Source organism: Ursus maritimus, unplaced genomic scaffold, assembly GCF_017311325.1.
Source record: "Ursus maritimus isolate PB19 unplaced genomic scaffold, ASM1731132v1 scaffold_10, whole genome shotgun sequence".
Lineage (NCBI taxonomy): Eukaryota > Metazoa > Chordata > Mammalia > Carnivora > Ursidae > Ursus > Ursus maritimus.
Genome location: NW_024423344.1, coordinates 28,972,683 through 28,989,296, shown reverse-complemented (window position 1 = coordinate 28,989,296; position 16,614 = coordinate 28,972,683). Strand labels below are relative to the sequence as shown.

The window sequence follows — 16,614 nt, the reverse complement described above, 5'->3', positions numbered from 1 at the left end:
GTTTTATTCTAAGAGGCCCTAAACAACAAAGTATAGTACAACTGTTTGAGTAAACAGGCTCTGGAATCAGAGAGACTTTGATATGAAGCCAAGCTCTAATATTCTCACCTAAGTGACTCCAGAAAAAAAGCATCTCTCTGATTATCCAACTTTCTCCTTCTCTGAAGGGGATAACAAATGCTCTCACAAGCTGGTTGTGATGACGACACAGTAGCATTCAGTGACAGCCATTTCAGCATTGTTACTAAGACAATATTATTACTGTCAGTGCCATTATTTTTATTATTGTTTTCATTATTGTTTTTACCTAAAGTACCGAAGAAATCATTGCCTAGGAAAGGAAATCCAGGTCTGTTGGCCAAGACAATCATTCTAAAATCAGGATGAATCACAGTAACGTTTTCTCTTCCATTAACATTAGCAGAATCTGAAAAACAGAATCCCTATTTAGTTTTTATTCATATTTAATAATTCTTAAGAATATCAAGTGATAGCCTTTAAAATAATATAAGCAGTCATGCTGTCCAATCATAAAAAACTCTAAAAATCTGGTTGTCACAATTTGGTTACAGGAAAAAACTTTCTTGAGAAAGTTTGCGTAAGAACAGAATACTGATAAAGCTTATACTGATTTTTACAGGGACTTGTATTTTTATGTAAATTCTATGTATATCTAAAAAGCAAACTTGTCCAAATATTGTCTTGCAGTATTGAAACTTGGCTTGAGATGCTTTATTCCTTAAGAAAAAAAAAAAGATAAGAATCCATAACGAAGGATAATCCAAAAACGCAAAGGATAATCCAAACGTCCTTTAGATTTCATGAGATCAGTAGCTCTATCACTTTGCCTGCCGTTATGCAGCTAAGGAGTGATTCCTGGTTTAGATTACTTGTCCTGAAACTTAACATAGAATAAAGGCCTTGGGCACCTAGTCAGCTCATTAGTGCAATGTTGATTTATTCCCAATTAAAGGATTCTACCTTAGTTCTTAAAATAAGTAATTGCAAGTTGACGGAAGCTTCCTTTGTGCAAATGTTAAAAGTTAGTAAGGAAACTGAAGATCACATTCTACTGACTGATGATGTACATTTCAGATAGAACTGCTAGTCCAGATGATAATTTCAGTTGGTAAAAACTTTATTGTGGTTATTTTAAGAAGGAATACTTGTCATCTGGGTTTATTTAAATCCCAGCCTTAGGGGCGCCTGGGTGGCGCAGTCATTAAATGTCTGCCTTTGGCTCAGGGCGTGATCCCGGCGTTCTGGGATCGAGCCCCACATGAGGCTCCTCTGCTAGAAGCCTGCTTCTTCCTCTCCCACTCCCCCTGTCTGTGTTCCCTCTCTCGCTGGCTGTCTCTGTCAAATAAATAAATTTAAAACAAATTTTAAAAAAGCCTTTATATAAAAAAAAAAAATCCCAGCCTTAGGCTGGCCATCTTTTAAAAAGGATAGCTGTGAAGCACCTGCGATTTTATTTGAGATGAGTCTGTAAGAACTTACACTTGTCCTTTTTAATATAATCTTTCAAATATGCCATATATTCACGTGCTAAATACAATCAATAATCTTAATGTTTGATCCCTGTTAATCTTAGTTGTGGTAAATAAAAGGGTATGCTTCACAGGCAAAATTTAATTAGCTAATTAAAATAAAAATAATAAAAAATGAAAACTTAAGAAGGAAAGAAAATGGAATATGGCTCTAGAAGTGATGTTTTAAGAAACCATGTTTAGAAGACCTTCAAGGGCTCTTATGTTTAAAATGTTGTACACAATTATATTGGAGTTTAAAAATTAGGATGACTCCTTTTCTTCTAGATTACTCTTCAAAACTGTATTAGAAAATGTAGACGTCACTGAGATATAATTACTCTTCAACTGTAATTTTCATTCAGCAATTCTTTCTTGTTTTCCATTCACTGTCCTCAAGATGTATCTAAAAGGGGCAGGCAGAATTCTAATCCTGAGAGACTGAATGATCTTTCTAAGAGATAGTATTCAGGCTGTCTACCTCAAATTCTCATTTTTCCCATAAATTCGTTATGAAGTCAACATGTTAGGATACTTTTATTATTTATATTTATATTATTTGTATTTTATGCTACTTTCCTAGGCTTGGAAATGGCCATCTTCCGATGATAATGTCTAAGAACCTCTCTGGTGATGCACCTGTACATTTTTAATGGGGTTTTCTTCACATATTCTCTTTAAACACTGAAGATTTCAGTTATTAGTCTCAATTTGTTTGGTCACCCTGCTATTGGCTATATATATTTTCACCGGCTACTCACAGATGTCCAAGTCTTTTCATCACACAAAAAAATTAAATTAGAAACTAGAAAATATTCTCACGTTACATCCGACAAACAATTTGTCTTTATAGATTAAACAGACTGATGAGATTCATCGATCTACAGTTTTCCTAACAACAAGAAAAAAAATTAAATAAATAAATAAAAGGAAGAAGATAGTCCAAAACTAGGGGTGTGTGTGTGTGTGTACACACATGCGCACATACTGATTCACACAAAAATATGACAAATACACATATATAATGAAATCCCTGGCAATTTTTTCTAATTATTGAGTAACAATAAAATTAATTTTAATATTATAAGTCATAGAAACATGCTAGAGCTTTTTAAAAATCCAGATAACAACAAAAGAAAATAAGTTGCACAAAATAATGGAGAAATGAATATAAGGATTATAGTTGGTATTCTCAGAGTAGAAAAATACAAAGCTGATTTGTCTTAAAACTACTATGGAAATTTTCAAAGGTGCTCTCTGACGATAAAAATGTGAAATAAAGATAGATTCAGATTCAGACAGGTTCAGAACAGACTTTTATAAATGACTGTCAATACAGACAACTTCAGTTATAGTGAACTTATGCTTGTTTTTTGTAGATAAGTAGTCAGCCAAGTGTGTGATTTGATACCAAAGATGTGAAATCTGCATATAATGAAAGCTTTTTTATACTCACTTGCAACAATGCGTCTTCCATCTGCTAGAATCATTTCTCCATTTTCTACTAGAGTTTTTAAAATACAGGTGACATTTGTTGGGGCTTTGTCTGCCTCATCTACCACCAGAACATGACCCAACTTCACTGCTTTAACCTTTAAAGACAGAACATTTATCATAAACAAACAAAATGGAAGCAAATGTTTTAAAATTTTTATCACTCATTGCTCTGGGTTTATAATAGCAGCTAGTTTTATTTTAATTTATGGATATACTACCACAAAGAAAGTGTGTAGCAGAGCTGGAAACAAACTTATGGACCTCCACCAAAAGCTTCACATTGTTACTGCACTGTTAACTCTGCAGGAATCACTTTAGTTCGCCTTAGCATCAAATTACTCCTATGTTGGTGATGTCTGCATTTTGCACCCTAGAGGAGGGGAGATTTAAAACAAGTACAACAAATACAGAAATATAAGTGCCACGGGAGTTAAGACGATTGAGACTTCACAATCAAGAGTGCATATTAGACCACTGCATTTGTATGGCTCTAAAAGAGTGTAGGATTTTAACAGATCAGAATGGCTGGTGAAGTGGGTATTCAAGATAAAGGGAATCAACGGTCAAACTCAAGAAATCCCGGGACTTACTGAGGGAAGCGTGAGTATGAGTAGTCTATCTTCGCTGAAGCAGGGATTAAACATAAGAAAAGAGAGAACAGGGTCTGAAAGGGTAGATCAGGTCTCTGCTACTAAAAACTTGACTGCCAGACTGAGAAATATGTACTTCATCACATTTAATAATAAATTCATAAGGATTTATGAGTTCAGGCATGACAGGAACAAAGCTTGGAGCTACACCTTAGGGTGTCCTACCCGGCAGCAATATGCAAATGGACTAAAAGGGTATTACCCTAATAATTTGGTAAAAAAGTGGTTTGGGGGACCTGATTTTAGAGGAGGAGGCATGCAAAAGTGGAAATAAAAAGCACTAAACTGATCTGAAGAGTGTTTTGGAGGTATAATCTATAGTCTTGGCAACTGGTTAGATGGGAAGTAGGGAAAGGAGAAAGAGGAAAGAGCTCTAGGTCTTAGGTGTCTGAATAAATGACGACACTATGAAGAGAAAGGTAAAAGCTAGGAAAACCTTTTAAAAACATTTTAAGAGGGTAGATAGGGGGAATGCTCAATGAATTTAAATGTAAACCCAAAGCTTATTTTTTTAATAGTAAGAAATTTCTCATAACATAAAATGAACCATATAATAAAATTTTCTCATTATATAGTTTTGGCAAATAATTTTAAGGAAATACAGATTGATAAATAGATTATTCTCTCTACCACAAATATTTTATTCATATTCTAAAAAAAAAAGCTGGTAAGGGTTTTTCTTTTTAATTTTAGGATAAAAATAAACTGAATTTAAAAAGAGGGAGATGGGGCACCTGGGCGGCTCAGTCGGTTAAGCGTCTCTGCCATCAGCTCAGGTCATGATCCCAGGGTCCTGGGATTGAGCCCTGTGTCCCTGCTCAGCAGGGAGCCTGCTTCTCTCTCTCTCCCTCAGCCTGCTGCTCTGTCTGCTTGTGCTCCCTCTCTGACAAATAAATAGATAAAAATCTTTAAAAAAATAAAAAAATAAAAAGAGAGAGAAAATATATACCTTCCTAACAATAATCCAACTTCAGCCTTCACACCCCTCCCTGTTCAGGGAAAGTCAGGCCCAACCTGGGAGAATTCAGGAATGAGATTCGAAAGATTTCAATCACTTCGAAAGCCTCTGGACCACAGAGGTTCTCATGTTGGCCTATTGTGCCACCGATACAAAGGCGTTATCTACACAGAGAGACAGGCCTGGCAGGCCAGGATTTCTTTGGGTCTTATGTGAAAAGGTGAGGAATGGGTCTTTCCAGCTACCCAAAACACGGGGCTAATATTTTATTCATTAAAATCATTTAAAAAATTTTAGAAGCATTATCTAATTTTAAACTCTATATATCTGAAAACAGCAAACTTTTTTTTTTTTAATTCTGGAATGATAAAGAAATCATTAGAGGATTTCTATCATTCCCTAAGTCATTCCAAAGAGAGAAGAACAGAATAGGAAAACATTTTCTCAATTATTGTATTTAAATGTCCGTTCCCCAAATGACATATGAATGAGTGTCTTCCAGTTGAGACGGAAATCCATCGGAATCTACGGAAGATTTACATATCCCCCCTCGAAGGCTGAAATACAACTATCATTCAGAAAAATACAGTCGAGACTATTCATATAGTTGGATTACTAACCAAAGGTGAGTCTTCATATACAATTAGTCCGTCTTTAACAGAAGGCTGAAGAGTAAGGGTTTGTACCGTGGTGTCCCTAAAATTAAACCAAAACATTTTACAGTTAGTAAGAAAATACACTGACATGAATAAAAATACAGCACAGAAGGACTTCTTTGTTCACCATCCTGCTTCTCTCAAAATGAATAATAACAAATGAAATTCCATCCAGCGCCAGTATTTTGTAGGTGTAAATATAAATTACAAGGGTTTGGGAATCCATCCAGGTTTACAGATTATTCAGGTCCTTTACTTCTCTTTTTCCTTCTAGGAATTTCCCTTGTGACTATTTTACTCCTCAAAATCACCTCCTGGGGGTGAACAGGAGAGATTAAAAATATATATTTGCATTAAAGAAATAATATTTATATTATTTGAAAAGAATTTTGATGCTGAGTTTGGTGATGACTGCTGTGCTCATGTGGCCAATTAAGGCAGTTCTGTGAATTACACATTCTGGCCCAAACTGCCGTCAGTGTGTGCAAAAGCCAGACTGCCTCACCCCCCTTCCAGAACTACAGATTTTTGAACATTTCTGCTAGGATTAAGGCACTCCTTTTTCTTTTCTTAAATCTCTTTGCTAGCATGTGCCAGACCTTCCTTTAGATCAGGATATTCAAATTATTAATAGTGAGCTATGACTTCCTCACACGATGAGATATGAAGTTCATACCACCTAAGAATATTCTTTTGCCAAAAATGTGTACACAAGCTGCAGGTGACAGGCAGGTCCAGACATGTTCAAGGGGACCAATTTTATATCTTCATCTTTAAAATACAAAATCCTATGGCCATCTCGATCCTGTCACACGGAGAATTAAATGAAATTACTTTAAAAATGTGAGTAGCACCTTTCTTTATAAGAATTCGAAGTTGTCTTTTCAAACTACCCTACCACTTATTTAAGTAATAAACGGAGTGACAGTTGTGTTCTTTTGAGTACCTACTATGTGTGAGACTTGGAACGTGAAGCTCAGACCTTAGTGCTATAATACGCTTCTGAAATTTCTCCCCAAATGCTAACATTTATAACATACTAAAATTATAAAATGTGTATCTCTTAAAAAAACCCAATAAATACCATATGACAATCACAAATAAAGCAAACCTGAGACATCATTCAAGTGAATTTTTGCTTTAGCAAAACAAATTTCATCAAAACCAGTCAACTGCCTTGTGAGGCAGTTGTGGGGTAGTGGAAAGAAGATTTTGGAGTCTGACCAATCAGGACTGAAATTCTAGTTCTTGTCACTTATTAGCCATCTGATCTTGGGTAAGTAATACAACCCCCACCAGGAAGCTCCATGACGGAGCAACGAGAAAGTAGCTGGCACAGCGCACGGCGGAGAGAAAGAGTGCAAGTACACGTCAGCTTTGGCTGTTTGTTGTTCTCATTCTTGCTTTTGTTGCGACTGAAGTTCTTGCCTAACTTCCACCTGATCTTCAGGTTTTTAGCATAGTTGGTGCTTTTTAGCAATCCCCTCCTTGACCTTTTCTAGACCAGGTTAGCTGACCCTACTGTATGTTCCCTTTGAGCCCTGGATCTCCCCTATTCCACCCCTAACACACCGTATTGTAATTACTCATTTTAATATCTTTCTACACAGATTGTAAGACTTAAGACTGTGGACCACATCTATCTGTCCCTCCTCCTGTTCCCAGCATCTAATGGATGTCTGGCTCACAAGATGTATTTAGTAAATATTTGTTAAATAAATGAATGTATGAACAAAATGACAAAAATGCTAAAAGTTAAAAATCAACACTGTAGCTCATAGCACAACATACAGTATGTGGATTTCCAAATTTATTGGATCATGGAAACCCCCCCCCCTTTTTTTAAACAGAGGATCTGGAATATAGAAGCTACTTTAGTAACTGTTGGGTTAGATTAAGGCTGACTCTCCTAGATGTAAGGAATCTTTACTAATTTATAAGTGTGTATTAGAAAGTACAGTCATATCGAGAAGTACACTTGGGGTTCACTATTCAAGGGACTACCGGGGATATGGTTTATGTCCATCGTGGACTCTAGCTGAGTTGAATTTAGACTTATTGTTAAGAGTAACTCCTCCATCAGAGTCCTCATTTACCAGGGCTTGAGCAGGTATATTGGCAATACAATTATCAACATTTATAATTTCTAGACTACTCCAACTTCTTTGCACCTAGCTTGAAAGGCTTCTCCCTCTAATTTGACTGAATGGCAACTGGCTTCTTCAGAGAATTCCCTGGAGGTCTGGCCTATTGCCCTTCTTGACCCCTCTTTCAAGCTCCCACTCTTGAGATTCTGGCTTTTATGGGTCTGATGTCTGTCCTGTGATCTACTAGCCCAAGCACTACACTTTACAAAGATTTCCATATTATTCTTTCATATTGGTTAAAATTCAAATTAAAATGGTCTGAAACAAAGCTTTGAAGATGTTAAGAAAAGTGAAAACATATTGTGACACTTTATTGGTGCTTATCAACTTTTAGTAGGGATAGAATGTTTCTTATGTAATGCAATGTAATGTAATGATATCTAGTCATAGACCCATTTCCACATTCCTGGGTCTTATAAGTCTCCTGTAGGACATAGTTATCTTCTACTAAAAAGTTAATTTTTAGAGTTTTAAACAAGTAAGAACACAGTTTAACTAATTTCACTTAAATTCGCTGTTAATATTCTAGTGATACAGAAGGGGGGATGGGTGAGGAAGAGAAAAAGATGTGTTCACACAGATTTTTATAGCAATATAATGAATTTCTCACCTCATTTGTCACATATTTAATGGGCAACAACATGACACCTTCCAGCACCAAAATGGAAAAAGGAACTCTTATATCATTGTCAGTGGGAAGGAAATGCAAGCTGAATTCCAATTTTAAAAAGGCAAATATAATTGTTCTGTAACAGCTGAATTCAGATAGGATACAACTTGCCAAATTAGATTTATCAAAAGACTTTTGTGCTAGAAATAAAAACCATAGTTTAATGAAACATGCACAAATCAGATGATTTCCAAAAGGGACTACAAAAGAGAATGAATACAAATGGAAAGCATGCCTTTCAGTGGAATATTCTGTGAGAAAGAGGAATTTATAGAAAAAAGTGGTTTTGTTCTGTTCTTTTTATTGATCCTCCATCCTATACATCAAAGGAAAAGCTCAGGTTAGTAAAATGTGTCAAATAATATGCAATTAGAAAAACTGTTTGGCTTATATGACAGTAAATTTCACTGGTTATGTAAAAGTGGAAAATAACCTACTATCTTCTGCATGGTACTTAATACAATGAGAAAAAAAGCTTGTTTTTCAAGGTATCTTACAAGATTATAAACTTCAACTTAGTTAAGTGATAAGGTAATCATTATTGTCACAAGTAGCATATACTGACTCTTAAAGCCAATACAATGATTCTTTTGCAGAAAAATTGATTAAAATCATTGCTCTGTATTTAGGAACATCTTGGATCAAAAGATACTAGTTCTCCACACAAACAGGCAATAATCTTAAGAGAGTATTTTATTTGCTACAATTTTAATTCTATTACCATTGTTCTTCTCAAGAACAGCTTTGAAAATATAAGCTCACACGGAAGTTTAAATAGAGTCAATAATTTCAATAATATTGGGGAGAAGGAAATTTAAAACACACCCAAATCACATTTTCTTAGCCTAAGGTTTAATAAAAAGATGGTTTTCCAGTATATAACTGTTATCTGTAATGACTGAATTAATTGGAATGTTCAGCTAACTGCTGACACAAATGTTCTCACTTCTCACTATCTTGCAGACTAAAGTTGTCTATCAATTAAAGCCTGTGTAGATAAAGGGGTTACTCAAAGAAATATGGTGCTAAACTCTATTTTTCTTTTAACTCTTCTTTTAAAGTTTTTTTTTTAATAATTAGAGTTATAGTGTTTCGATAGTAATTTAAAATCATTCTAGATGCAATAAAAGTAATTAGGTTGTATAAAGACCAGGTTTTTGTCAAAATAAGGAAAAAGAAAATTGGCCTCTGGGGAGCAAGCCCAATCTGTTCTTGAAATGTTGTTTGTAAAGGTACATTAATATCTGCTAATTCACTGAGGAGCAAATGATCTCAAAATAGTGACGTTTATTTTGAAAATGATATTTTAGTAAGTTATGTTTAAACTGGTTATGGTTAGCTTTCTTTTAGGAAAACAATAGTAGTTAAACATAAGAGTGAAGGAAGAAAGAAGACACCTAAGAGTTTCAAATAGTTAACAAAAATTATCTCTAACTTCGTAGTTCATTAAATAAAATTGGCTATAGGAATAGACTACTCATTAATACAAACCAAACATGAGAAAGGAATGAGAGAATATGGCACATAGGGGCACTTAACAAATATTTGCTGAATATTTTTAAAAGGGGATGATTATGAAAATAGAAATAAAGGGTAATTTTTGCCAATAAGAGATAAGCATAACATCACTGATTTACAAGAAATGATGCTGAAAGATATTTTCAAGTGAAAAAGAGTTCATGGCATCATCAAGAATGTCATTTCCAAAGGCTTATTTTAAATAATCAATGAAATAAAGGTAAGGGACACTAATAATAATTTTCACCAATAAAACAGAGAGTGGTACTTAGACATAGCTAAGGCAACAAAATTAAGATTTAAACAATGTTTACATTCTGGGCTCTCTTGAAAAAGCAACACACCACTTCCCTACCCTTGCCTATAAAAGGCAAATATATTTCGCCATATTGAGAGAGAAACTTCCCAAGGCCCTCAAACAGAAACAGCCACTACTATAGCAGTCCTGCCATACAATACAAAAAAAGGAAGACAGATTAGCTGTGATTACTGCAGTGTGTGTTAAAAACCAGCACTGGCCTAAATCTGAGTCTTCCAACGTTGGTCAATCACTTACTCTCTCAAAATCCAGGATTACTCATCTCTAGACAGGGAATTAAAATAGAATATATGAGGAATGTAGTAGAGTAAAAAGCAAGGAAGCTGAAAGTGGAGAGAGGAATAGTATTATTATATGTGCTTTGAAGGAAAAGTCCTTTTCATAAGATAAGCAAACTATTATTTCTGCCAAAGTGACTGAAAAGACTCCAGCTCTTAAAATAGCTGTTTGGGAGGACAAACAGTTTATTTAGTAGTCAATCACTCATCACTAATGTGTCCAGATGCAAAAACTCCTAACAAACCATAAAAGAAAGGAAGACATTAGGGGGATAATATTTATGGAAGGAAGTTCACTGTGATGCAACACTTCGCTCTTCAAGGGTACGTTCTCACTGGGAACAGCAGGTAGAAAACAGCCACAGCAAAGCAGTCATCCAATGGAAGATAACATTTCAAAGTATGCTTCATTTTCAAAATCTACGTCCCTCCTCACATCTCCTAGCACTATATTAACACTTCTTTAAAAAGAAATTCCTCCAATACACAAAGCCATGCTGATAATCAAATCTTTTAACAAAATCTGAAAGTTTTGAGCTGTCCAGCCTCCAAAAATAAATCTACTAAAATGATATACTTAAAGATTGGATCTTTTGTCTTTACTCTGAAAACTAGCTTTCTTTCTTTCTTTTTTTTTTTTAAGATTTTATTTATTTATTTGACAGAGAGAGTGAGCCAGTGAGAGAGGGAACACAAGCAGGGGTAGTGGGAGAGGAAGAAGCAAGCTCCCAGCAGAGGAGCTTGATGTGGGGCTCGATCCCAGAGCGCCGGGATCACGCCCTGAGCCGAAAGCAGATGCTTAACGACTGCGCCACCCAGGCGCCCCTGAAAACTACCTTTCTGGCTTGATAAATTTTAGGAACTCAACGTGATCTAATTTCTTTGTGGGAACTTCATTTCTCCTTTCCAGCCAAAAAAAGAAGTACAGCTCTGCTGGTCCCTTGTTTCCCTTTTCCCCTGACATTAAACAGTGAATATTCTAATCAGTTTTTAAAAAGGAATCGAAGAACAAAATGCAGATTCAGATGCAAAACTGAGTGAGTGGGCAAAGATACACACAGATGAAAGCAGATGGTGAGGCTGGGGAACACAGTGTCCACCGGATAAATCTTTATCATAAAATACAGTAACGAGTAATTTATATTTTTTAAAAGACTCAGTAATTGGGTAACAACATAAAAGTGTTATAGAGTAAAAAATTAATAAGTGAATTCCTTTCCCTATATCAGGATATTACCTAATCTTTCACTCAAGAAATATGTATTGAACATTCACTAATGGGCATCACTTTAGATGTTGGAGAAGTATCTGTGAACAAAACGGGTAGAAATTCCTTCCCCCGATGAGCTTAAATTCATAATATATTTAAGTGACCTTAACTCACCATACTAATAATGTACCATCTTTGGTACAGTATGAACTAGGCTTTGCATGAGATTAAATACTGAAAGATATTTTACCAGAGGCAATTCAAAATAAAATTGAAATACTTTTTTTTTTTTTTTAAGATTTTACTTATTTATTCAACAGAGATAGAGACAGCCAGCGAGAGAGGGAACACAAGCAGGGGGAGCGGGAGAGGAAGAAGCAGGCTCATAGCGGAGGAGCCTGATGTGGGGCTCGATCCCATAACGCCAGGATCACACCCTGAGCTGAAGGCAGGCACTTAACCGCTGTGCCACCCAGACGCCCCTGAAATACCTATTTCTGATCTCGAAGACAACGAAACAGCCTGCTGCTACCGAAGTCCATCAGAAGACTTAAGCCCACCAGCCCCCATGACCCTGGCTCGGCACGTGTCTTCTCATTAATAACCCTAAATACATTTTCCGTGTAATACTTACTGCCTAAAACTCATTATGTAAATTGCATTTTGTATATACCATAATATTGTTTGGTATAGTATAATCTTGAATTATTTTATCCTCATTTCTGACTGTTTATCAACTTGAAAAAACTCATAATGCTCAGTGTTAAATTTATCACACTTCAAATACTCAGGTCAAACAGAAAATAGTATGTAAATAAGCACTATATTTGGAGAACTCTTAAAGGAAATCCAAGTTTAAGTTTTCTATAACATACCTATCTGATTTTTTATGATAGATTTTTAAGGGAAGACACTACTGCACTGTAAGAAAAACAAGATATATCACATTTATTTGTTAGCTATTTGCTTATTTATTTTTTTATTATGTTCAATTAGCGAACATATAATACATCATTAGTTTTTGATGTAGAATGTGGAGATGAGCACTGGGTGTTATAAGCTGTATTGCTTTCAGAAGCAAAAGTTAAAGATTTCATTTCAGTCTCAGCCGTTTTCCAGTATCATTTTATTTTTTTATTTTATGTTCAGTTAGCCAACATATAGTACTTATTTTATTTTTTAAAGATTTTATTTATTTATTTGAAAAAGAGAGAGAGGACACGCATGTGCAAGTGGGGAGAGGGGCAGAAGGAGAAGCAGACTCCCTGCTGAGCAGGGAGCCCGATCTGGGGCTCAATCCCAGGGCCCTGAGATCATGACCCGAGCCAAAGGCAGATGCTTAACTGACTAAGCCACCCAGGCACCTCCATTTTATTATTATTTTTTTAAAGATTTACTTTATTATTTTAGAGAGCGAGAGAGAGCACAAGCAGGGCAGTGGAAAGGGGGTGGGAGAGGGAGAATCTCAAGCAGACTCTATGCTGAGCACGGAGCCTGATGCTGGCCTCTATCTCACAACCTGAGATCGTGACCTGAGCCAAAACCAAGAGTGGGATGCTTAACGGACTGCACCACCCAGGAGCCCCTCTAGGGTCATTTTAATGGGAGTCTCCAAGGACTTAGAGGTCAGAGGATGAAAGCAGAGCTCTAAGCACATTTCTTTGTCATCTTATGTTTTATCTTAAAATTTGATGGGGATTTTGAATGCTACTCCATAACATACTCAGTTGTTTCAGTACGAACATGGTCCAGTCACCATTAGGGAAACAGCAACAAGGAGCTGAGCGAATACGTGCAGGAAACTGGGTTGCGCTGATGACAGCTGACACTGCAGAGCCAGCTCAGCCTCTGGCCACTTTTGCTCTTCTGGTATCTATCTTATTTCTTGAGTCCAAATATAAATAAATGAGCGGTTATAAATGGCCATCATGTTTCCACTGCTTTATGAACTCTGTCAGGCTAATCACTGTGGAGGGCCTCTAGAATGATGCCGCAGAGGCCGTCACAGCACCTTCTGACTCATGCTGGTGGGCATTCCACCAGCTCATCTTTTTCAGATAGCAAGCAGCTTGCGTCACGTTGGGGCTTGAAAAGTTCTCTCACCTGCTGGGCAATCTCTACTACTCGAGGATGAATAGGAGGCTGTGGTTCGTTTGTCTTGTTCTCTCATTTGAATTTAGGGATTATTGCTGTTTATTTAAGGTTAGTCAGGAGATCTCTAAAACCACACCAGAAAAGGAAAAAAGTACCGATCATAGATGCAACTTACAAAAATAAAAGGCATGTTTGTAAGATGCAAAAGATTAGGAACAGGCTACTGTCCATCATTGCTACTCAAATGTCAGTTTCTCAGTGAGGCATTCCCTGGTCAGCCTATTAAAAACTGTAAGCTCTAGTCCAGCTTCCTCCTCCGCTTTATTTTTCCCCATGGCACTTACCACCTAATGTACTATGCGTTTTAATTATCTTGTTCTCTCTCTCTCTCTCTCTCTCTGTGTCTCTCAAAAGCAACTAGAACATAAACATAAAGCTGGAGTTTTTAACTCTTCTATTCCTGATGTAATCACTCAAGCTAGAGAAGGGACCAGCATATAATAGATGTTCCACAATGTTTGTTGAAATGGATGCATTCCACTCAACTATTTCAGTCACACACTCCAAGGCTGTAATGAATTATTGGTAGTTTCTTAAGCACTATGAAAATTGTGTCTATTTTTTCTGAAACCGTTTTCTTCCCTTCCCTCACTTTGCCTGGCAAACTATTCAGGCCATCCCTTAAAGGCTCAGCTCAAATGTTGCCTCCTCTTTGAAGCATTATTTGTTTCTCATTGTTATCCTCCTGGTTGAACTGTTTGATAGAAAGTACTCTACACTTAAGAACTTTTTAGTTGCTCATATGACTGTCCTTGACTGTGAGGACAAATCATACCATCTACACACAAGGGGGTATCATCTATGTATCTAGTGCCTATCACTGTGCCTCATAACCTTCTAGGCATGCAATAAATGTTTGCTCAAAGAATGAATGAGTGAATGCGTGTATTAAACAAATATTATGTACTTCCAACATGGAAGGCAGATTATTAGGTATGATGGATTATAGAAGATCAGAGATTTTGTTCTCAGGAAGCACACATGATAGAGATATAAAACCAACATAGTTCATGTCAGAGGGTGAGAAGCACAATAATAGAAATTAAAACAAAGTTCAGTGGGAACATAGAGAAGAAGGCAATTAATTCTGACTAAGAGAACACGGTCTTGGTGATTAAGTATTATTTTAACTGGCAGGTATGGGTAGAAAACGCTTCCAGGCAGAAGAACAGACAAACATGTAGAAGTTCGGAGATATAAGAGAAATTTGGGGGAATGCTGAGCATGTCTAGAATACAGTTGCATGGAGGGGAGTAGAGCTGGCCAGGTGAGGTGCGCCAGAGTGTTCAGTTATCTTAAATGTCATGCTCAAGAGTCTGATTTCATTTCATGGAAATGAAGGACCTGTTCATTTCAGAGAGAGAGGACTCTAACTGGATGTCTCAAAGACGGATAGGAAGGAGGAGACACTGCGTTTATTCATTGTTTAACAAATATTTATCAAACATCCACCATGTTCCAGACATCATGCCAGAAGGAGGCAGTTCAAAGACACACCCTTGCCCTTAGGGAGACCTCACGGATCAGCAGGGGAGACAGAGGTGGGAACATGTAATTGTGATAATGAATGACATGCACAATAGCACAGACTGTTTGTTCAGTGGCTCTAAATACACAATCAAAAGTTTTTTCTGAGAAGATACATTCTAAAATATATAAAAACCGTAACAAAAACTGAGCTAAGATGAAAAACAATACCTTAAAAATGCTTTTAGATTTTATTCATTAATAATATAAAAAACTTGTTCTCATTAAAAATTAAAGAAGGATATTTTCGGGAGAACAATGTGATTGACTTTACTATTTGTGTGATGTAAAGGTCTAGTCCTAAATTCAATTTATTTTGAGACCTGTTAATGACTATTATAGCTGAAAAAGCACTCACAAAGACATGGAGATCTGAATAGAAGGGCAACACTGACTGTACTCCCTATAGCACAACATGCATCTTTCATTCTCATTTATCAGACTTACAAAGGATTTTGTTACAATCAGGCTTGGGAATTTCCATCTCTCCCGATGTCCATCAATGGCTCTGCAAACTAATCAATGCCACATTTTATATTTTGAACAAATGGGTTTAAAACTCACTGCAACTCCTCATTTATGAGATTTTTAAACACGTCAGGAAATTGTATTTTTAATCGTTTTAGTGTGTAGATGAAACACTTCAGGAATATATGATCTGTTTCTACATTTCAGCACTTCTGACACCACATGTGTGGGTTTTTCAAACCCAACAATTCTCTTATTCTCTGCAGACACCAACTGGGTGTCTACAAGGTAATTCAATTCTGCCCTAACTGCGGGGTGGAGCAAGCACAGACCCCACTGGTCAAGGGCTCAGTTTTGCGAGACTGCCCCCCCCCCCTCCAGGCCCCAGTTGCAAGTCCTGGGCCTTCTATACTTTTGACAGAACAACTGTAAGTCAGGGGTTCCCAGGACCCCCTCCTTGGGTTCCATAATTTGCTAGAACAGCTCACAGAACTCAGGAAGGCACTGTACTTACTACTCCTGATTTATTATAAAGGCTACAACTTAGGAATAGCCAAATGGAAGAGATACATAAGGCAAGTTATGGGGGGAAGGGAGAATGTGCCTAGAGGTTCCGCGCCCTCTCTAGGCACACCACCCTCCCAGCACTTCAGTGTGTTCGCTAAGCCAGAAGCTCACCAAACACCACTGTTCAGGATTTTTATAGAGGTTCCATTAGGTAGACATGATCGATTAAATCATAGGCCATTGGTAACGAACTTAATCTGCAGTGCCCCTCCTCTCCTCTCGCAGAGTTGGGGGGTGGGGATGGAACTGAAAGTTCCAACCCTCTAATCAACAGGGTTGGTTCCTCTGGCAACCAGCCCCACTTCTGGAGCTATCCAGGAGCCCAAGAGTTACCTTATTTGCATACAAAAAGACGCATCTCACTCCTGAGATTACAAGGGTCTTAAAACTGGGGAAGAAGATCAATGTTATAACAGAAAGATACCCTTATTACTCAGGAATTTACAAGAGTTTTAGAAGCCCCTAT

At 36.8% G+C, this 16,614-nt stretch overlaps 1 protein-coding gene across 1 annotated transcript in view; it reads right to left on the bottom strand.

Annotated features, from left to right (window-relative positions):
* The window catches only part of VWA8 (von Willebrand factor A domain containing 8), a 336,899-nt gene that overhangs the window by 138,432 nt on the left and 181,853 nt on the right, over nt 1–16,614 (bottom strand). Inside the window, exons 22-24 of the mRNA XM_040623208.1 lie at nt 5,255–5,330; nt 2,986–3,121; nt 308–427 (exon numbers count right to left, since the gene is read on the bottom strand). Coding sequence (XP_040479142.1) covers nt 308–427; nt 2,986–3,121; nt 5,255–5,330 — 332 coding nt within the window. The remainder of the gene's footprint in view (nt 1–307; nt 428–2,985; nt 3,122–5,254; nt 5,331–16,614) is intronic.